This window comes from Prinia subflava, chromosome 1, assembly GCF_021018805.1.
Source record: "Prinia subflava isolate CZ2003 ecotype Zambia chromosome 1, Cam_Psub_1.2, whole genome shotgun sequence".
Lineage (NCBI taxonomy): Eukaryota > Metazoa > Chordata > Aves > Passeriformes > Cisticolidae > Prinia > Prinia subflava.
The window spans coordinates 37,577-60,269 of record NC_086247.1 but is presented as its reverse complement, the minus strand read 5'-3'; the positions used below and the strand labels follow the sequence as shown (position 1 = coordinate 60,269).

General features: G+C 44.3%; 2 protein-coding genes across 2 annotated transcripts; one reads left to right on the top strand and one right to left on the bottom strand.

The window, feature by feature from the left end:
- Positions 1 to 1,830: 1,830 nt before the first annotated feature.
- Positions 1,831 to 6,433, bottom strand: LOC134561531 (uncharacterized). The gene is made up of 5 exons (XM_063418648.1): positions 6,427 to 6,433; positions 5,665 to 5,900; positions 4,930 to 5,039; positions 4,207 to 4,377; positions 1,831 to 3,296 (listed from the first exon to the last, which is right to left on the bottom strand). The coding sequence occupies exons 1-5, from the start codon at positions 6,431 to 6,433 to the stop codon at positions 3,032 to 3,034; spliced, it is 789 nt and encodes a 262-aa protein (XP_063274718.1). The 3' UTR covers positions 1,831 to 3,031.
- Positions 6,434 to 7,264: 831 nt separating this feature from the next.
- LOC134561522 (delta-1-pyrroline-5-carboxylate synthase-like) lies at positions 7,265 to 19,615 on the top strand. Its single transcript, XM_063418636.1, has 8 exons — positions 7,265 to 7,306; positions 9,609 to 9,851; positions 13,395 to 13,532; positions 13,642 to 13,837; positions 13,985 to 14,106; positions 16,997 to 17,183; positions 17,776 to 17,871; positions 18,812 to 19,615. The coding sequence occupies exons 1-8, from the start codon at positions 7,265 to 7,267 to the stop codon at positions 18,991 to 18,993; spliced, it is 1,206 nt and encodes a 401-aa protein (XP_063274706.1). The 3' UTR covers positions 18,994 to 19,615.
- The last annotated feature ends 3,078 nt before the right edge of the window (positions 19,616 to 22,693 follow it).

Here is a 22,693-nt window from a genome sequence, read left to right as displayed (position 1 = left end):
CAATTTGGAAAGACCATTTTCCTGGTGAGCAGGAGGCACAGAGCTGGAGCAGGAATGATGAAGGTGCCTATTCGCATCTATAAGTATTTGTCCCTGCAAGTGTGAAGCAGAATCCTTCACTATCTCCTTTATCCACTCAGGAGGAAACAGCATCAAGTTGCTCCAGAGAAGGTTCAGGTTGGGTATTAGGGAAAATTTCTTCCTGGAAAGGTTTGTCCAGCCCTGGCACAGCTGTCCAGGGCAATGGTGGAGTCCCCTACCCTGGAGAGATTTAAAAGCTGTGTTGGTTGTGGCACTTGGGAGATGTGAGTTAGTGGTGGCCTTGGCAATGCTGAGATAGCAACTGGACTTGCTTACCTCAGACAGCTTTTACAACCTAAAAAATTCTGTGATTCTCTCCAAAGTTCCTTTGATATCCCTGTTTTCTTCACCTACTGCTGTTCTCTCTGCCTCTTTTTCTCCTTAACAGCAACACAGAGGTCCCAACCGCCTTTCTCGTGACCTTCATGTATTTTATATTCACACATCAAATGCTTGAGGAGGGAGGGAGGTAAATGTGTTTTGTGGCTTATATCTTATTGATGGGATTCTCTCCAGTGCTTTTGATACACAGACTTGAGTCAATCAATTTCTGGCTCTGTTTCCCCCCTGAGCCTCCCCTCTGTCTGTTCTGAATTGGTTTTCATGTGCAGATTGCAATGATACCGATTCTGTGTGCGAACACACATCCACGAGATTAACTTGCAGAGCTGCAATGCAGGTAGCATCAAGATTGTTCAAAAGAAAAAAAAAATCAGGCCTGTTGAATTGCTTTTCTTTTTTGCTCAGTCTTAATGGAAGAAAATACATGAGGACCACATCATGGCCAAGATCCTGAGAAGCAGGTGAGTGGAACAAAGAGGGGAGGAAATTTGTTGCCCCATGAACTAAGTCTGGGAGACCAAATTTTTTAAACTGTATCCCCTGAGCTTGTACAGGTCCATTGCTTTAGCATTTTGTTAGGGAGCATTGTGGGCTGCACTGCTTCTGCCTGAAGCTCAGGGCTCTGTTTAAACTTTCAGTTTAAAGCTCGATTTAAAGTGAGAGAGGGCAAGATTAGATTGAATATTGGGAAGAGATTATTCCCTGTGAGGGTGGTGAGACCCTGGCACAGGTTGCCCAGAGCAGCTGTGCCTGCCCTATCCCTGAAAGTGTCAAGGACCAAAGTGGACTTTGGGGCTTGGAGAAACCTGGTCTACTGGAAGCTGTCTCTGCCCAAGGCAGGGGGTGTAATGAGATGATTTTTAAGGTCCGTTCTAACTCTAACCATTGCTTGATTTTATGATTACTCTAGGCCTTTACAGTGTTGACAGATCTCCATATTGTCTCTGAAAGCTGGAGATGGGAAGCCAAATGTTCCAGCCTACTATTGTCTTGATTAGATAAAATCAATCATAGAAGCACAGAATGTCCTGAGCTGGAAGGAATCCATAAGGATCACTGAGTCCCCTGGCTCTGCACAGGACACCCCAACAACCCCATGCTGTGCCTGAGAGCATTGTCCAAATACTTCTGGAGCTCTGGCAGCTGTGGGGACATGCCCGTTCCCCTGGGCAGCCTGCTCAGTGTCTGACCATCCTCTGGGGGAACGACCTTTCCCCGATACCCACCGAAACCTGCCCTAACACAGCTCCAGCCATCCTCTCGGGTCCTGTCACTGGTCACAGAGAAATGAGATAAAATATCCTATTTCCTGCCTTAAATGACTGCATGTTGTTCCTCACCACGTTTCACTCAAACCTAGGATGTAAATCATCTCTAATCACTGGTGGGTTATAGGGAGGGCACAACTTCATAATGAAAATATGCCACAATTCCAAAGCAGGTCCTTGTTCTGAGTCAGAGAAAACATTACAACCTCTGCTGGAGAGAACCATAAAATTTTAAAACAAAAAACAAAACAAAACAAAACCACCACAGAGTGTTAGTGACCGTGCATTATTACAGCTTTTAATGAACACGGAGATGCACAGAATACACAGAAACTCCATCAAATGCTCATCAAATGACTTCTCTCTCCTCATCTTCCCAATTAAATATCCTGAGGCACTTCTCTCAGTATTCCCTTAAACTCTGCTGAATCCATCACGCTTTGTTATGCTGAGTTTTTCTCCTCACAAAACTGCATTTAGACTCACTCCCAAACCCTAGGAATCACAGTAACAAGTTGGTAACAACTGCAGTACCCTTTCTAACAGTTCACAGCACACATTTGGGTCCAGTCCCTTGGGTTAATGGAGCTTGAGCAGGTAAAACTGATCTTGTCCAAGACCAGCAATAGTTTGCTGACAATTTGAAGTGCCAAAATGATCAACCATGACTTTTCCACTCATGGTGTGCTGCCTACCAGATCAACACTTTTACTCATTGTAAGAAATGCTAGAACTTATTCTAAAAGATGACACAGATTGCTTTCTGTCTTTGTTTGAACTGAACATGTAAGGAAGGTGAGAGCATTTATGTCCGTGCTTCCTCTGGTGACACAATGGTTATGAAAGACTCTAAGAACAGACATACCATCGTTTCACAAGATTGCATGGTGCGCAAGGATTCCAAGGAAGACTTTGGAGAGGGGACAGCACCTTCTTGTACAGCTCCCACACAGCCAGGGAGAAGTTAATGGCAGAAGTCAGGAATGGACACCAACAAAACTGCCCAGCAGAGAAAGAATGTATTCAGAGTAAAGAGACACAAGACAAAACCCCTCAAAACACAATCCCTTACCCACACAAACCATTTCTAATCATTTTCTGTTAAGTATCGGGTAAGCCAATGTGGCAAGATTGTTATGATTTTAAACTAGTGTCTTGGTTTGAAAGACAGATATCTGCTAGGAAGGGGCAGGACCTCCCTAGAGATGGAGAATTCAAATCCCCTCCCTCCAAATTATTCCAATTAAAAGGAAAATTAAAGGAGCTTTCAGGCAGAGGTATGGGGGTAGGAATAACAGTTCTTTACTAGTATATATGACAAAACGACAAACAAACAACAACTACAGCATCAATAATAAACAGAACCAAGAACCTTGAGGGCTTTCTTTTACAAAAGCCCAGAGCAGTTTGATCTGGGTGCCCCTGCAGGACTCCGAGAGGCCGAACTGGAAGGAAGGAAAAGTCCCGGGCTGGTGGATGAGATGAGGAGCTCTGCGCTGGCAGCTGGAGCAGCAGGGGTGTCCCGGCAGGGCTGGGCAGTGCAGGGCTACAGAGTAACAGGAGAGCCTCAAAGGTCCGAAGAAGCAGCGGCGGTGGTGGGAGAGGCTGGAGAAAACGAGTTCAGGATTCCCGGGTACACAGCAGATGACGATAGATTTCCCAGGACGAGGCAGAGGCAGAGGGCAGCCTGACCGTCCTCTTCGGCGCTGAGAGCAAGAGTGCCTCCCCCTCCCCCTCTGAGGGACACTCCCAGGGACTCAAAAACAATAGGTGTAGCTTCGTGCTGCTATATCCCTCAAGCACTCTTTTTGTTCTGACTAAGTAGTCATTAAGGCTTCTTGGGAACTTATGGGAAAAAATTCTGTGAGAAGAGGGAAAAAAAAAAACAAAACCAAATCTAACCCCCAACAACTAGTAATACCACTAACCTATCAGACAGCTCTAAAGATGTACTTCATGTAAGGCTGTCATCCTGTTTTAGTGAGGAGGCAGGACCATTTGTCTGGGTAACTGGATTCAGCTCCTTGTCCTTTCATTTTGATCTATTTCTTGTGTATGAATTTCAAACACATGACTATGGTTGTTACAGAGTTGCTTTTTCTTAGAAAACCTCATAACCAGATATGTCACACAAGGAATATTTGTGTATATTCCCTACATATGTATTTCCTAAGTATTCCATAACCTTCATTTGCATTCCAAAACGCCTTGCAAAGTGTGAAACACCAAAGAGTAAATGCCAGTGCAATATTCCACCACCCATTGTTCACAAGGATTCATCCAACAGCTCTGTGAGAAACCAGGCGCTGCATCCAGATCCTAACTCCATAATGTACCTGGAGAGTGACCAAAGGGAATAAATGCCAGCAGACCTATTAATCAGCACGGGAGTCCTGTTCCAGATTCAGATGCTTGTTCCCCGTCAGCGAGTACGGATATGGAGCGGGCAGAGAGTGCCGGGACCGGGCACAGGGCATGAAAGCGCGCCGGGAGGGCGCTCATTGGGGGCACTCACCGGGGACGGTCACTCCCTCGCCGGGGGCCGGTCACTCTGGCATGATCGTTGTTTCTGGTGATCTCTGCACAAACGGGAACAGCTTCTGAGCCAGCGGAGAACAGCATCACGTTCACTTTGAAATTTTGTGGCTGCCTGAAGTTCTTGCTGTGGTGACTAAAGCTCTTTCCGCTGTAAAGGAAAGCAAAAGTTAGAGATTCTCTGTGTCAGTATGGCTAAGCGAGTGCGGCTGGGTGTGCATTTTGTGCTCCCCGAGGTCCCACGGAGGTGAATGCAGCTGCCCCCGTGGCGGGGAGCAGGGCAGGGCTGCAGCTCAGCCTCGGCAGGAAACCTCTGGCAGGGGAGATGCGCTCACAGTGCCCACGGGCAGCGGTGGCTGCCCTCAGGGGACAGCTGAGCAGGGATTCCTCAGCTGGAACAGGCTGCCAGGGAGCTGAGAGCTCCGCCTGCTCCCCACAGGGAAAGTGGGGCTCTATTCCTTTCCGTGGGCTGGCAGCCAGACCAGCAGTTGCTCTTCTTTCTGGGGCTGTGTCCAGATGAGTCAAGCTGTGCTCAGGAACCGCGGCTTCGACCCAATCCTGGCTAAAACCCTTCTGTGCAGGGCTTTGGAAAGCGGGACGGCAATTGTGCTTCACGCCTGTGGGTGAGTGTGTGTGCTGTGGCTGTGAAAATGGCTCACTGCTTTCCTCTGATGGCTTCAGTTCATCTGACAGAAGCACAGACCTGAATGTGGAAGCGACCTGATCTCCCCTGTCCCCACCTCCTCCAGATGTTTTCTTATTTCCAGCTCGTGGCACAAAACCGGCTCTTAGACTGTGCAAGGGAGTTTTCACCTACAGAAGGAGGAGCAGGAAAACCCAGCATTAAAATGTGCTTACCAAACAATCAAGGGAACCCTGAGGAGGGGGAAAAGACAGAGCTGAGGTGAAGCAATGGATACAAACCAAACCCCTTTGAACACAGAAATTTTATACAAAGTGAATGAGACAAATGGTAAAACTTCTGCTAGACCTTAAAGCTTGTATTAGGTGGTGTCAAAGAAAATGAACATTGTTAAGCCCTTTAAAAAGGGGATGTTAAAGCCATCTTCAGACTTTCAGCCTTCCACTATCTCTAGATGCTAGTGAAGGTTTTATCAGAGTCCCAAGAATATTTTTTGTCCTCCTTTGTCGCTGCTTGAAAATCTTCAATATGCAATTTGTAACACCAAGCATATTTGCAGTTTTTTATGGTTTTGGTCTATCTCTGCAAGCTCCATTTGGCTTTGTATTTTTATCATTACTTCCTCCGATCGCTCCTTGCTTTTAATCTCATTAAAGAACCCGTTCCCTTCTCCGCAGCAGCTCCATCCCCACGGAATGCGATCGGCGGCATTGCCGCCGCGTACGCAAATTGCGTAACCCGCGCTATTAACGAGCGCTCCGTAGATTGCGTAACGTTCGTGAATACCAAACTTACGCCAACTGCGTAGCTCGTGCCGCCCGTGTGCCCCGCGCCGTTTCCGTCCGCTCCGCGCTCTGCGGGACTCTGCTCAGGGCCGAGCGGTTCTGCGGGGAAGAAGGCAGCGGGCCCGGCCTGTCCCGGCCTTGCGGATGTCTCCCTCGGCCATACGGGCAGCGCCCCCGGCCCGGGGCAGCCCCGCCGAGCGAGCGGAGTTTGAACACGCGGGAACCGGGCCGTGCCCTTCAGCAGCACTGCGCATGTGCAGCACCGCCGTCCGTACAGCACAATGGCGGCGCCCTTCGAAGAATTCTCTTACAACCGATTCTTGCGAGTTCTGTTAAAGGATGCTTGGCTAAAGTTCAAAGTACAGGGTTTTTTCTCTTTTAGAAAGGCAGCTCCGAGCGGCTGAGTTTTATCCTCTAGACTGTGAGATACAAAGTAGTCTTTCGTGTCAGGGAAATAAAAAGAATCTGTGTAATTGTAATTGTACAACACGGCCATGAGACAGTTATAAAGATGAGTTCTAATAAACAACTGAGGAAAGCATGGAATAATGTTTCTGAACAAACTTTGCTTCCAATTACCTATTATAAATCTCAGGCTATTCAGTAATAAGTGTCTTTGAATTATAACTTTAGAAGCTTGTTTTGTATTAAAGAATTTTAAACTGTAGCTTTAGAATGTAAAAAGGCTTTCTCACAGACTGGTAAAAAAACATCCTGGATACGGAAGAAAATATTTCAGCCCGCTGATTTATGGTTCCTGGAAAAGGGAAACTGGACATCACTATCAAAGACTGATAGACCTGGAATATAGAAGCTGAACTCCACATCTGGAAGCCGGACCCCACCACCTGGGATACATATCCTGGATGTACATCCTGGAATATTGAAACCTAAAATGGACCACAATAGGTATTGAATAATGACGTTAAATATTGGAAATGGAAACTGCTGAGAAAAGCTTATGAATATGTATGAATATGGCAAATAAAATACCAGCAAGTCCAGCAATTGGGGTGCAGTCGGAAGGGAAAATCCTTCCACTGTACCCAGCGCGCTGTCTTTGCTCACACTTTACCATGCTAATTAATTAATTACTAAATTGAATTGCATCTATTTAAGAAGAAAGTAAAAATGGTTTTATTTGTATTTGCATTTGTAATGGATTTGTCATTTAGTCATGAAATGTCCTGAAGATGTTGGCCGAGCTCTCCAGTCCTGGGAATGGCAGAACACTGTGGTTGTGGTTCTGGTGTCACCTGTGAGTGCTACAGGCAGTCACCCAGACTGAGGGTGAAAGTGCCCCTGCTCCCAGCCTGTTCCCAAAGTGAGTTTGTCCAGAAAGCATCCAAAAGGGTCAAGTGCTTTATTTCCAGGAGGGGGAAAGTAAAGCTTTGGATGTCTTTGGGGATGTTCATAAGAAATGACAGAGCAAGCTGGAAGAAGGTTACTTGAATGCTAAGGGGAGAAAATAGGACAGGATAATGAGGAAGACAGATGGTAGGAAGAGAAGTGAAACTGTGATGGACAGCTGGAATGGCTATGTAATGAAGGGATTGGAAACCTGTGGGGTGGGAATGAAAGAACTGTAAGAAATGTCACACTGGGGAGAAATGGTTGTGGACAACTGGAAAACCGAGAACAGGGAATTTATGGTAAAGAACGGATGGGCCTGTAGCATCACAGGACTGCACGGTGTCTCAGTTTGTGAGGGCAAATGCTGAGGTAGCTCAGAGGGGACAGCAGGAACTTGAGAGGGGAGGAACGCTTGAATCCCCAGGCACCACCTGTAGGCATGGAGTGAACATTTTGTGGGTAAAGCTGAGGAGTTTTATTTCCACTGGACGGTGGGAATAAAAGCTGCAATAATCTGTGGAGGACATACGGCAGAGATTTTTGGCGGGAAAATCTGAGGGGATCTCTCGGGCAGAAAGGTGGCTTTGGGAAAAGGCGGCAGAAGTCTGAGGTAATGTGGAGAGGTCGGGCGGAGAAAATTTTGTGAAAAAAATCTGAGGTAATTTTAAAGGGAGAAAAAGAACATTTTTAAAGTAGAATCTCAGGTAATCTACAGGGGACTACAGGAATATTTTGGAGACCAAATCTGAGGTAATTTATATGGGATAGAGAACATTTGTGAAGGAAAATCTGAGGTGAATCAGTAGGGGGAAAAAAGGACATTTTGGAGATAAAATCCGACCTAATCATTAGGTGGAATTTTGGGGCTTAAATCAGAGGTAACATATAGATGCAGATGGGGACATTATGAAAGAAAAATCTTATGTAACCTCAATGGAATAGAACATTTTGGAAGGAAAATCTGAGGTTATATATAAGGACCAGAGAGAACGCTGAGGGAGAGCTGGGTGCCCCTAGTGATGCTGAGGGAATACGAGTGTCACTGAGGGGACATGTGTCCCCGCCAGGGGGTAATAGGGCACTGAAGGAAGGGCTGATTGCCCGTGTCCTGCTGAGGGGCCAGGAGTGTCACTGAAGGGACGTAGATGCCACTTGTGTTGCTGATTGGCACCGCAGGGACGCGATTCCCGCCCACGTGCGGGACCCTCGCCCCTCAGAGCCCCTCAGACGCAGAGGCGGGAACTCGAGGCGGCGCCATGCGCCAGTAGGGGGCGCCCTCTCCCCTCAGAGCGCTCAGAGCCCTCAGAGCCCCTCAGAGCCCTCAGAGCCCCTCAGAGCCCCTCAGAGCCCTCAGAGCGCTCAGAGCCCTCAGAGCCCCTCAGAGCCCCTCAGAGCCCTCAGAGCGCTCAGAGCGCTCAGAGCCCCTCAGAGCCCCTCAGAGCCCCTCAGAGCCCCTCAGAGCCCCTCAGAGCCCTCAGAGCGCTCAGAGCCCCTCAGAGCGCTCAGAGCCCCTCAGAGCCCTCAGAGCCCTCAGAGCCCCTCAGAGCCCCTCAGAGCCCTCAGAGCGCTCAGAGCCCCTCAGAGCCCTCAGAGCGCTCAGAGCCCCTCAGAGCCCTCAGAGCCCCTCAGAGCCCCTCAGAGCGCTCAGAGCGCTCAGAGCCCCTCAGAGCCCCTCAGAGCCCCTCAGAGCCCCTCAGAGCCCGCAGAGCCTCAGAGCGCTCAGAGCCCTCAGAGCCCTCAGAGCCCCTCAGAGCCCCTCAGAGCCCCTCAAAGCCCCTCAGAGCCCTCAGAGGCAGAGGCGGGAACTCGAGGCGGCGTCTCTGTTACTGTCATGCATACAGTGCGTGTTTTCTGGGCTGGTTAATGGAATGTTTGTTTCCTGAAGGGAAGGCTGTCATCTCTACACTTAAATTGATGCTTGCCAAAGCATCAGTTGTCCTCTTCCGATTGAGGAAGGTTCTCTTTAGGTAGCTCAGATGAAACCCATTCTTCTATGTTAGATCAATGTGTTCATTGAGAAGCTGGAATTGAGCTGTGTACACGTTGGCATAGCAAATACATGAAAAAGACACATCATGAATTGTAATAGTCTATGGAGGACACTACTGACCAGAGTATTTGAGGGGACATTGCTGGGTTAACTTAAGTGTTTGAACATGTTGAGACTAGAAAATTCAAGTTGTTCTTGCCCAGTCTGCACAGAAATGCTTTTCGCATGTCTGCACTTTGGTGTTTCTATTTGTAAAACAGAAAGATGAAATTACTGCCTGGACCTTCCAGAAATACTGCAAGGGTAGAAATCTGTAAGAAATTCAGTCATGTATTCAGTACATGAAATAGAACAAACCTTATCTTTCTGGATGTTGGTGGTTTGTGCAGTTGCTTCATGTACAAAGCACTTAAACCTCATTAATTGAAAATGTGGTGGGTGAAATTACTGTGATATTTGAGGGGTTTTATTGTGACTACCAGACTTGATGTTGTGCATTTTTAATCTCAGGTGTGGGATTGCTGGAGTGTGGGAAATATCCTAATTTTCCTTAGATTTAGCACTCATTCAGTCACTTCTGCTTGAGCCCAGGAAGACCAATCTATTTTCAGCACAACTTTTTCTTTCTTTTAGGGAGATTAGCACTCCCTTTTTTAAAACGCCTAAGTCTGTCTACTTCAAAGCTGAACAGCTTGGCTATTGGTCTGCGTCAGATTGCAGCATCCTCGCAGGACAGCGTTGGCCGTGTAATTCGACGAACTCGAATAGCTAAAGACTTGGATTTGGAGCAAGTGACAGTGCCAATTGGTGTCCTTCTCGTCATCTTTGAATCTCGTCCTGACTGTCTTCCCCAGGTTTGTAAGGAAGGTAGATTACACTGTTGGGTATTTCTGTTGGTGAGCAAGCAAGAGACTACAAAAAGTATTGTTTCAAAGGACTCTTGCGGATTCATCTACAATTAGTTTTGTTGGCCTACCTATTTTTTATGCAGAGATGTTCTCAGAACTTGCTTCTGCAGTGTTCAGTTAATCATTTGTCTTATGCCAGGAATAAGGCAGGTATGTTAATGGCAAATGCCTTCCCCTGCAGCATTGTGTGGAAGTGTTGCTGCAAGTAAATACTGTTGTAAAATGCATGAAATTATAGATGCTGAACTAATGTTGCAGAGGCAACCGTGGTCTTACTCTCTAACTCCCAACTACTTTACTGAGCAACTGAAGTAGATTTTAAAATTAAAACAAAAAGCCCCTCCCCCCGATTAGTAACATCTTTTCCCACAATAAACGTTAGGTATCTAGGAAGCTTGATTGAGGCGTTCTCTAACATAGGAGCAGGTGTTTTAAGTAGAAAATGATGGGTACAGCCACTTCAAGAGGATGGGAGGCTCAACCAGTGGACACCTTTGTACTTCATGCCAGATTTTTGTAAGTAGTCCCCATTTCACAATGAAAAGGAGTATGCTGTAAGAGAAGTTCCTATGAAACAAGAAGACACTAGTCTCCTTTGACTTCCAGCTCTGTTTGTTACAGATAACCAATACGTCACCTTGTTGAATTTGCCTCTGTCTTCCTGGACTTCAGCCCAGGTCTCTTGCATAGCTGATGTCTTCCTCTTTCTCTTTGCTATATCTTAAAACTTACACCAGACTGACTCCTGGCTGCCCTGCCCTGCCCTTCCTTCCCCTGCTTTGTTTTACAGACTTAGGATAGCTTGTCTTGGTAGTTGCTTTGCTTCTTGCCAGCTTCTTATCCTTATACTCACATCAGGCTTCCTGATTGCCATAGTTTGAAAGACAGGTATGTGCTGGGGAAGGCAGGAGCCTCCCTTGGAATGGAGGCTCCTCCCTCCAAATGACTATAATTTTGAAATTAAGGGGCTCTCAAGCAAGGATATGAGGGTAGGAATAACAGTTCTTTACTAGTATGTATAACAAGGCAAACAAACAACAATAACTATGGCATTAACAACAATTCAGAAAACAAGAACCTCATGATACCCTTCTCAGCCAAGACAGGAAGGGATGGAGGAGAAACTTTGCTTCACGAAACCCTGGGGGCAATCTGATCCCCTGCAGGACTCTGAGGAGCACTAAGCTGGAATGGCAGGAAATGAGCAGAAATCCCGGGCTGGTGGATGAGAGGTACTCGAATCTCTATGGTGGTAGCTGGAACTGCAGGGCATCCTGGCAGGGCAGGACGTGCAGGGCTACAGGGTAGCAAAAGACCCAGAGCAGTGCTGAAGAAGCAGCAGGTGTGGGACAGCGGCAGCCCAGCTCCAGCAGGGTGGGCAAAGGCAGGCTCAGAGTTCTGGGCACACAAGCAGATGATAGTAGGTCTCTAGGACTAGGCTACCGTGATGACAGTGAATTCTCTCCGCAGTAAGCAACGGCTTGACCCTCCTCCTTCCGATGCAGAGAGCAACAGAGAACAGCTGCCCCCAGCCCGGTCCTTTATCTGCTCCCAAAACTCGGGTATCTTCCCCCTCCAAGAGAAACTCCCAGAGACCGAAAGAGTGAAGCCAGGTGCTTCATTCCTCTCCTTTGGCTACTTTGTTTTTTCCTTAAGTACCCATAAGTACCCAGTAGTTAGTGTCCTAGCAGCTTATGGGAAAAAATTCTGTAAATAGAAAAGAAACAAATCTAACCCCCAACACTGATTCAACTTCAGAGGACAATTTTTGATAACTCTGTCTTTGAATTGCATGATCTCTGTTCCATCCTGCACTTGATGGTAGGAGGGTCTCTGACTGAGGAGCAGTTCCCTCCTCTTAGTTTACTACTGCATCTCATACTTGTTTGGGTTAAGATTTAATAAGCTTCTAGTAAGTATATACAAGCCGCATGTTTGCCTCTAATACTTACAGGGCGAAATTGCAAGCATCCTTCAAGAGACTGTTTTTTATAGATTCTACCAAATCCAATTGTTGCTCTGAAGTATGTTTTACTAGTCTTTAAGACGGAACCATTTTGAAACTCCTTACCTTGTGTTCTGCTTTTAATCTTTTAATTTTTGAGTCTTAATTCTTGGTATTCTTTTTATTTTTTCAAACCTGGTCAAAACCTTTCTTTTAATCTTATGCCTCTTTACTTAAATAAGCTTATTTGTTTACTTTTCCTTTGTGATACTGATCTGGAGGGGCAGATACTTGGAAGGTACTTTTAAAATACAATCAGATAGCTTTTTAAGGTCTATTTTTTTAAGTTAAAAAGACACATGATAGTTATGTAAGGTAGACTTCCCAGACAGTTATACTTCAGTGTGTTTTTCTAAGGTGCTTCTTATTTTTTAATATTCTTTTCAAATGAGGTAGAATACCAAACATTCTGATTATTATTACATTTGATGCTAGAAGGGGAAAGATGTATTTGGCTGGTTATTTTATGAATCAGAATCTAAAGTGTGCCGTCAAGCTACCTTCTTGTTAGGCGTGAGCCTGGCTGATTTTGGCATTTGCATCTCAACATACAGTAGATACTCTCTCTAATGAGTGTAGGTTTGGTGATGATGTATACAGGTGATGATAATGATACATATAATCTTTCCCAGAGGATAGTAATTCAGCAAAATTACATACTGAGTTTGTTTTTTCTAAAGGTTCTGGAGAGGAGGTGATTTTATTTTCCAAAGGAGTGCATGCTTTCAAATTTTTTTGTTTTTTTAAGTAGGTGGACAAATTGTGAGGCCGTTGTGAACGAAGTTGGGACAAAGAATACAAAAATGGGTTAAAGAAAAGGTTTTGACAATGAGCTTTATCACACCTGACATACTCTGAGGTAGAAAAGAACAAAAACCTCTTGCATTGCTAGACTTAAATGGGTGCAGTCTGACACCTTAAACAGAAGGACAGCAATGTCTACCGGTTTCTTCTGGTGATAAACATGGAAGCAAAGATGATCCTGGGCTATTGACTCAATTTTTTTTTTCTCCACACTTAGAGGACGTTTTGTCTATTTATGACTGCTGTTCTAGACAGCATGATGAAAATGTTCTTCCTGTTCCTAGGAAGAGCTTATTTGCCACTCTCTGCTGGAATTGTGTTAGAGACAAGAGTTCTTGCTCCTATAATTATTCTCCTTGGTGTAATTGCCCACGCAGCTATCTAGTTCGTATGAAGCCCTATGTCCATAGTTTCCTCTGATTTGTTCACTCTAGTTTCCCCATGGCAATAGTATCCTGAAAACTCAAGTTTGATCTTGAAACTAGCAAATTTAATTTCTAGGCATAAATGTGTTGCTACTTGTAATGGTTTTTTGGAGCCATGAAAGGAAAACTGTAGATTGATATTGAGTAAGTCAACTGAACAAAAAATTCTGGTTTTATTTTGTGGATGTTGTTCTGACAGAAGAACCAGATTACATTTAAGGGTGTTTTTTTCCCCATAATAAACTCCTTTAACAGGTGTCTGCTTTGGCCATAGCCAGTGGAAATGGCTTACTACTCAAAGGAGGAAAAGAGGCAGCACATAGCAATCAAATCCTTCATCATCTGACACAAGAAGCACTCTCTATTCACGGAGTCAGAGATGCAGTGCAACTGGTAAGTGCCTAGAGTTAAATCAAATATTTCTTTGCTATGGTGTGTATAAAAAGCGTGAGCAAAACTTGAGAGTTCAAACTGTAAACTCTTTGTATTGCAACTACCACAGGTGAATACGAGAGAGGAAGTAGAAGATCTCTGCCGTTTGGATAAGCTGATAGATCTCATCATTCCACGTGGTTCGTCACAGCTAGTCAGGAATATCCAGAAAGCTGCTAAGGGAATTCCAGTGATGGGACACAGTGAAGGGATCTGTCATGTGTATGTTGACACGGATGCCAGTGTTGAGAAGGTCACACGAATAAGTAAGCTCTGGGAGGGTGACTTGAATTTCATGGATATAATTGAACTTTGGAGTTTGCAATGTAGTTATGGTAATTTATAATTTATATAATATCCAAAAATCTTTGTTGTAAATGTTATGTAACCAATTATCTACTCTTGAACTTCAGTTAGAGACTCAAAGTGTGAATACCCTGCTGCCTGTAATGCTCTGGAAACTCTCCTAATTCATCGAGACTTGCTGAGAACGCCATTGTTTGATCAGATCATAGACATGTTGAGAGTAGAACAGGTTAGTCACTCATACTTTGTGGGTTTTGTCTGGGTTTTTTTAATAAAACTGTAGAAGCATTTGGTCTGGCTGGTGTAGCCCTGTCTACATGGCATAACGTTTCAGTTACCCATATGTGTCTTTGTACACGTCAGTGAACTTTGCTTCTTCACACAGTGTCAAGTGTTTCTGTAGAAATTATCTGAAAGCAGCTTATTCATGACAGCTGTAGGCTGTTACCGGATACCTTTGCTATATACTTCCTTGTATATAGCAAAAATAATGTTCTGCCATAAAAGCATATACACAACCCTTTCTCTCCCTTTCTCTCCCCTTTCAAATTCAGCCAGATGCAAAGCCTCGTCTTCCTGAATCTGTTCATTTAGCTTCTTACCTGTGGTGGTGGGTTTCTGTTAAGCTGTTTTGGAGTTTCATATCCCAGTGGTTCCTCCCTATTTCCACTCTTCCCCCCCGCGCCCCCCCCCCCCCCATAAGTCAGGTACCATCCAAAGGTATCTCCTCCCTGTCTCTTTGTCCACCTCTCCTGCCCCTACCCTGTCTCTGTAAGCTTCGGTCAGCTGTCCATCTTTCCCCTGACCCTGCCCTATGTTTTAGAAAAACACCTGTCCGTCTATCCTGGGGCCAATTACCTGCTTGTCTCACACCCCTTGGTCACCGGGTTAAAAGTGCACGCAGGCTTTGGCACGTCCTCTTTATTTCATCCCTCCCTCTTGGGCAATAAAGGTCTCTGAGAAATCATATGGAATAACCCTTCTCTAGTCCTTGCTCTGAAACCTAGACTCTGCAACACCTGTTGCAGTAGAAGTACAGCCTTGTTGTGCACCGTTACCCGAAACTGCTGGCAGATTTGGGTACGGCCTCTGGCACAGCCAGGATTCAGAGCTAGCTGGGGTTCTGCCAGCCCGATGCCACTTACCCAAGTGAATTCCTTTCCTGTTTTTATCCTTTCTGAATTTGCTTCATACATGTGTTTTTTAAAATTTTCCTCTTGCATGCCCTTTATTCCCACCAATTTTCCCTCCTGGTATGTGAAAGGAAATCAGAAGGCCAGCATACTAATTAATTTTTCAGACACAAGCAATGTTTTTTCAGTAAAGGTAGTAGAAATGCATCAGGAAGAAATATCCGTGAAGTAGTATGAATTGCACGTAAATCAAGGGTTTTCACACAGCACTGTGTATTTGACAAATACATGAGTGCACAGGTAGTGATTAATGCAGGATAGAGAGGTCATATGTTTCAGTGATGTTAAAAGGGTTAGAGTAAGCGAAGCTGATAAGTAGTCAAGGAACAAGTAATGTTTGGGGCTTTTTAATGTCTTGTTCAGTTGTTTGTTGGGAAGGGTAGAGTGCAGGGTAGATGTTTGTATTTTGTATGGGAGGAATATGACTACTAGTACATTTCCACCACCAACCCTAATCCATCCTCTTACACAGTGGAGAGGATATTCTCTCTCTCTAATCTGACCTGACAACAAGAAACATGCAAATATTGGGCAGGATTATGCAATTAAAGTAATTTATAGTTGCACAAGTAAATGCTGGTTTACAGATACCATCTCAAAAGCCTTCACATTCAGTAGACTTAGGACTTATTTCCCAGTTATGCTTGTCTTGTCAAAATTCCTTGTGTTTTGTTTGCATGGAATTTCTGTGCTGTATCTGTTCTAAATTATCTCTCATTGTTTAGGTGCTTTAGCAAAGGTTGATAATGTGTTAAAATCTTCTTTATAACAAACAAAAAATATCTGTGTGTTTTTTTGGGTTTGGACCTAGTAACTCCTTTGTGTCTGAGAAGTGCTTCAGAGAGGGCTGGTATCAATTTATAAAGTGAAAGGATAAAAGTCATTCAAAATCTTAAGACTTCTGTAGATGCAAACTTGGAAGCATTCCTTTCGTTATTCTCTGCATTGCAGTTGCTGTCTTAAAGGCTGGTGCCTGTATTGTAGCTGTTTTCCTAGCAGTGCTAGGAAGTACTGGAAGTATTGGTCTTGTCTGCCTGGTGACTAAGTGATACAATTGCTTTAAATTATTCCAAATAAATACTTTAAATAATTTAAAAGCATTTATAAATGCTTTAAATAATTTCAAATTAGTCCCGAATTAGGGGTTTGTCATGGTAGGTAGCCAACTTTACATGTCAGTTATTGCACCTTGTAGCTAATTCATCTATGTGCAAAGTTTCCTAAAGTATAGGTGTTCTTTTCTTATGCTGCATGCATGTTGTGGATTAACTCCACTTGGTGGCTGAGCACCATCCAGCTGCCTGCTTACTCTCCCCTGTTTCCAAGTGGGACAGGAGGAGAAAATTAGAGCAAAAGCAAGGAACCTTGTCGGTTGAAAGACAGTTTGATAAGTGAAGGAAAGAGGAAGAAGAAAGGGGACAAAGAGGATGAAACAACCCAATGAAAAAGTAAACTCCAAAACAAAAGTAAAAACCCACCAGTCCCCCAAAACACCTACAAGACAAAGCTAATTACTTGCTGTCTGCCACTAAAAAATCAATGCCCAGCCAGTCTCTTGAGTAATGCCTACCTTCTTCAAAATCCCCCTCCCCTCCATTTGTATTGCTGCACATGACATTATATGGCCCTTTGGTCAGTTCTGAACAGCTATTGGCTGTGTCCCTCCCAATTTCCTGCACACTCCCAATCTTCTTACCAGGGGCACAGAGATGGAACAGGGGGGAGGAGAGAATCTTGATGCTGTACGAGCTCTGTTCAGCAACAGCCAGAACATTGGTGTGTTTTTAACATTGTTTTAGTCAGAAGTCCAAAGCACAGCACCACAGGGAGGGGTGTCTATCCCATATTGAGTACAAGAAGCTACACTTTCACCTGAAAGGCTCTGGTATGATCAGTAGCCACAAAAAAATGTTTCTGGTGTTGCAGGTGAAGATTCATGCTGGCCCAAAGTTTGCATCTTACTTGACATTCAGTCCTTCAGAAGTGAAATCTCTGTGCACAGAATATGGGGACCTAGAGTGCTGCATTGAGGTAGTGGACAGCGTTCGAGAAGCTGTTGAACATATCCACAAGTATGGAAGTTCCCATACGGATGTTATTATCACAGAGAATGGTTAGTGACCAGGCTCCTTCTTTAAGCTGCTGTTTTGGTTTGACTGCTAATTCCTGGTGTTAGTGCAACTAACTACATTGTAGTAGTTTGTCTCTTGGGTCTGTGCCAGTTCAAAACCTTACTTAGAGCTGTGCCAAGACTAAAGTTGACTCTCCAACCAAACCAAGCCCAGAACTTCTGAGAATCAGCTGCAGTTAAGGTCATGTTGATCTGCAGCTGGCCAATGTGACTCAAGTAGACTTCTGTTTCTATACCTCTTGCTGAGTTTAAATGCATGCCACTAAAAGGCATGCATTTGATACCGTAAGCACTGTCACAGGACCTGATGAACTAGTGATTTATTCTGGAAAGAGAGTTGCTCTTGAATGTCTGTCTTGTTGCTAAGGGCTACTGATGTCCAAGTTCACATCTTGCATGTGGCATTTCTGCATTGTAGTTCTCAAATATTACCTGCAATAGCAATTGAGTTTAGGATTTCTCAGTATTTGGAACAATTCCATGTTTGAGACTAACAGAGAGCTGCTGTGTTTATTGGAATACATGATCATAATGTAGGCAATGGATTTTATTTTTGTCTCTGCCTCTTTCCCAGAGAAAACAGCAGAGTTCTTCCTCCAGCATGTGGACAGCGCTTGTGTTTTCTGGAATGCCAGTACCCGATTCTCTGATGGCTATAGGTTTGGACTTGGTAAGAGGGAAGATATTTGCAGGGTTGTGACTACAGAATTTTCTTGTGTGTGTAAAGTGTGACAGTATGAACCCTGAAAGATAGAATTAGTCTCTTATCTTACTGTCTAATAAAAGATTTTCAGGAAAGGTACTGTACAAAAAGTTGAAGCCTAGAAATTTTATCCACATAAAGATGTTTTTAATCCTTTGAAGCTCAGTTCAATTGCAGTAAAGTATGCTGCATGCATATAGTGATAGAACAATGCAATACAGGATGTGAAACTGCTGAACCACTTTCCTTTTGTTTCTCTTTCTACTGATGCTGTAAAGAATGCAATGCTTCAGTCCTGCTGGGCAGATTGAGATCCTGTCCAGTGTGGCAGTCCTGCAGTGTTAAGGGATGAAGGGCAGGAACCAAACTGAGTATCAATTGATTAAATAAACAGACGCACCTACCATGAACTGCAGAAGACAAGGGAAACATTCTTTGATGAGGTAGAGAATCAGAAATTCCCACTACCCGCTGTTACTGTGTCAGCTGGAACGGTGTTCCATGTGACTGAAAAATTCCAGTTAAGGTCTTCCAATATCTCCTCAATGTGATAAAAAAGGACATAAGATCATAATCTTTACCAGTTTAGCTTTTTAGTTTTTTTAAGGATTATGCCTTTAGATCAGTCTGAGAGCAGTGTAAGAGATACCTCTTTCTCGCTCTCTCTTGCATCTTTCTTTCTGGAAGTTACTGTAGCAGCCAGAACTATATAAACATTACAATTTATAATGTAATAGTTGATCTCCTCAAGCTTCTCTATCAGGTAAATGGAACCGGTATTTGGAGAGGAGCAGAGAATGGCAGGCCCCTGAAAGGCAGGCAGCTTTTTTACTTAGAGGTGCAAAAACTTTTAGTATGAAGTGATCATCAGAGGATTAACTACCTTTATCTTGGGTGTTTCTTACAGGTGCTGAAGTGGGAATTAGTACTTCGCGGATCCATGCACGTGGACCAGTGGGAATTGAAGGACTCTTAACTACAAAGTGGTTGCTGAGGGGGGATAATCATGTTGTTTCTGACTTTTCAGAGCATGGGAGCATGAAGTATCTTCATGAAAACCTCCCTCTCCCTCAGAGAAATGCCAGCTAAAAACCCAGGGGAGAAAACCCAGGGGTATAATTATTTCCTGAAGAGGTACAGGCTTCAGGATAATCTCTGGTGATGGAGTTTGTTTTTCAGAATCTTCAATCTTCAGAAACGTTGTTCTTGGTCATTTTGCAGTACAGTGAATACAAAACGTTCCCATCAATGAGAATCCCCTCCCCCTCCTTTTAGTTCCTTAGACAGTATCTGCAAACTAACCTCACTTCTCCCAAGGAAAGATTATTTTCAAATCATACAGGTAACATAAGGAAGGATTTCAGTATCAACTACATTCCTTTTTTTATCCCAGTGCTCCCTGTAGCAAATATGGTGGTGGAGCTTAATTTTTTTTTTTCCCTAAGTTTTGTTTTATTCAAGTATCTATTCTGGAGAACACACTCTGTAGTTTTGGTTTTGAGGGGGTTTTTTTTTCAGTCTTAGGATCATGGCATCTCTTGAGAGCCAGAAAGCTTTATGCCTAATTTCTTTGTATTTGATCAGTCTTGAGATAGGGGGACAGATGTTCCAAATGTATAATAAGCTTTTGACCAAAAAACCTTTTATATCTAATTCTTTGTATTGTTGACTATTGTAGATAAATAATTGTATGCTACATTAATTTTGTTACTTATTTGTATCAAAAGCTTTTATTTCTGTGGTTTAATATAAAACTTACTCCGACAGCACTTCAATGATGGCTTGTCCAGAATGAAGCTCTCCACCTGCACGAACACTTCCCGTGGTGCCCTGCAGCCCTGCCGCACGGCTGGCGGCCAGAGCTCCCCACCGGCTGCAGGTCATCCTGCTCAGTTTGGTGCTGCCGGGGCGTCCCGGTGTGCTACTGCCCCATCAGGGCGCCATTTCCTTTCCTGCCCGCCGCTCTTCACTGCTGTCCTGGCATGGGTGGCGGACGCACCATGCTCAGGATCTGGTGCTGTTGCACCCATTTCTCGGTCACAGGGGCATCATGATGGCGCGGGGTGCATCTCCCCTTTGAGCAGATGCCAAGGGCCAGAGGACATGGGTGAGGCAAGTGGGACGCTTCGGTAGGTGTGGATGACTCCTGATCACTGAAGGTGGCACGGCAGGGGAGCTCAGATCGCACCAAGGGGTCTCAGTGCAGAGGTTACGAGGAGGCCTTTGCCTGGTCATGAGGGCCACGGTGCTGTTGCAACCACGGGCAGTGCGTGCGTGCACTCGGCCCCAGGTGCATGGGACATGCATCCAGCAGCGGGCGTGCCCTAGAGCAGGGCAGTAATACTGAGGCTCGCCTGCCTGGGCTTGCTGGCAAATAGCAAGGAAGATGGCTTCAGAACCCCATTCCTCTGAAGTGAAGGGGAAGGAAGGATGCTGAGAGGATAGGAGGCAAGGTTGGGAATTACAAGGAGGAGTTTAAAGTCAGTGTACGGGAGAGAGCCATTCAGGAGCAGGTCAAGGGAGCACATTAGTTCTCAGCACAATGTGAGGACTGTGCCTAGGAAGGCAGTTCCAGCATGTGTCTGTGTTGTGTAAACTCTGTTAAGTCTGTCTTCTGCATTGTACACTCTACCTTCCTCGGGTCCTGGTGTCTCCATAGTTCTAAGTGATCACCAGGCACCTTGGTAGCCCTCCCGTGAGTCGCAGGTACATTGCCACATCGGCATAGCACTTTGTCAAGCCTTTCTTGTCTTCCAATTCTAGCTTAAGGTGTGGATCTGTCTGGTGTCTGTCATATTGTAATTGTTTCTGAGCGGTGATCTCTCACATTGGTGAGCCAGGTGGTGCCTTCAGTTCCACTTCTGTGAGTTCTCTTTTGACAGAGTTGTCTCTGGGGATTGCATCCCCAGGTAAATAACAGTCTTTTGTCTTAAAGCTTGGCTTCTTGCTCATCCATCATTCTTTTGATGGCTCTCATCCACGTCTCCTCTGATGGCTGCAGCAGTCACCACTTTGCAGGGCTGCTGTAGAGCACCTGCACTGTCATGGCACTGTTGGACCTCTCTGCTGATGGGTGCCATGTTCCCTATGGAAGTCATTTTTGCTTATGCACTTATCACACAGTCTCAGTGCTTGTGGTGTTGGATGTCCGTGTCACGGTTGTAGCTGCCCTGCCCAGGGGTGTAGCAATACTAAGGACAAGGTAGCACAGCCTCCGGGTGGTGTGGTAGTACATTGATCTAAATACTTTTGGCAAAGACCATACAGTTCCTCTCTGGGCTGTAGAGAGTTGGCACAGTTATCTTGATTGTCTTTTGAGGGCGCCAGGCTCTTGGCCTTCAGGGAGCAGTAAGTAGTTTGTGTGGTAGTGGAGTGGGCTCGGTCTTGAATGTGCCTTGTCTTTTACAGGTGGGGCTCAATATCTCTGTTCTTTCCGCTGTGTTAAGGTAGAACTGGACAAAGTCAATATTTGATAGACCTTTACTTGTCATGAATTAAAAAAACTAAGTGTAAATTTGAATGCTCAAGCATTTCTAATGAATTTTTAAAGCCTACAGGCTTTTAGATAAGGTAAAAACTCTACTCCTTTTAACTGCCTATTTGCCTTATGAATTCTTTGGTCAAAGCCTGGAATTTTATTTTTTCAAGGTTTGGAAAAAAGTTACAATAAAAAGCCTTACAAAAAAGGCTTTGTGCTGAGTGTGAGGGAATGAGAGCACTGATCAAGTTTTATTTAACTTGTAAAGGTTAATAAAAAAATTAAAAGTTTGGGGTTTTTTTTATTACTGTTTCCTTTGCAAGTGCACTTCTTTTCATCCAGGAAAACACTGTTTAGTAGATAAAAAGTTGCTATTTTTCCATGTTCTGTAGACAAAATGGAATAGTCTTCAGAGTTTCTAGTCTCTAACAGACTGAGACAGCCTGGGAATTAATTTGTGGGTTGTTAGAAATGAGATGCTTGACACGGCCAATATATCAAGCAGCAATTCAATTTAATAATTAATTAATTAGCATGGTAAAGTGTGAGCAAAGACAGCGTGCTGGGTACAGTAGAAGGATTTTCCCTTCCAACTGCACACCAATTGCTGGACTTGCTGGTATTTTATTGGCTATATTCATACATATTCATAAGCTTTTCTCAGCAGTTTCCATTTCTAATTTTTAACGTCACTATTCAATATCTAACAGTCATAAATCTGTGGTGGTAATGTTTGGTTCCTGTTCAGTTCTATACGCTATTGTGATCTATTTCGATATTTCAGTATTCCAGGATGTACATCCAGGATATGTATCCCAGGTGGTGGCATCCAGCTTCCAGATGTGGGGGTCCAGTATCTATTTTCCAGGTCTGTCAATCTTCAATAGTGATGTCCAGTTTCCATTTTCAAGAACCATAAATCAGTGAGCTGAAATCCTTCTTTTGTATCCAGGATGTTTCCAACCTTCTGTGAAAAGGCCTGAGGCCCTCCTTACTTCCTTCTTTTGTCTAAAAGCCTTTTTACAGTCTAAAACTACAGTTAAAAATTCTTTAATACAAAGCAAGCTTCTAAAGTTATAATTAAAAGACACGTATTACAGAATAGCTTCAGATTTATAATAAGTAATTGCAAGCAAATGAGTTATTCAAAAACTTCCTTCCATGCTTTCCTCGGCTGTTTATTAGAACTCGTCTTTATAATTGTCCCATGTCCGTGTTCCACAACTACAACTACACAGATGTTCTTCATATCCCAGACATGAAACTTCGTATTTCACAGGGTGATATAGCAGTGTAGAACATTTCACTTTA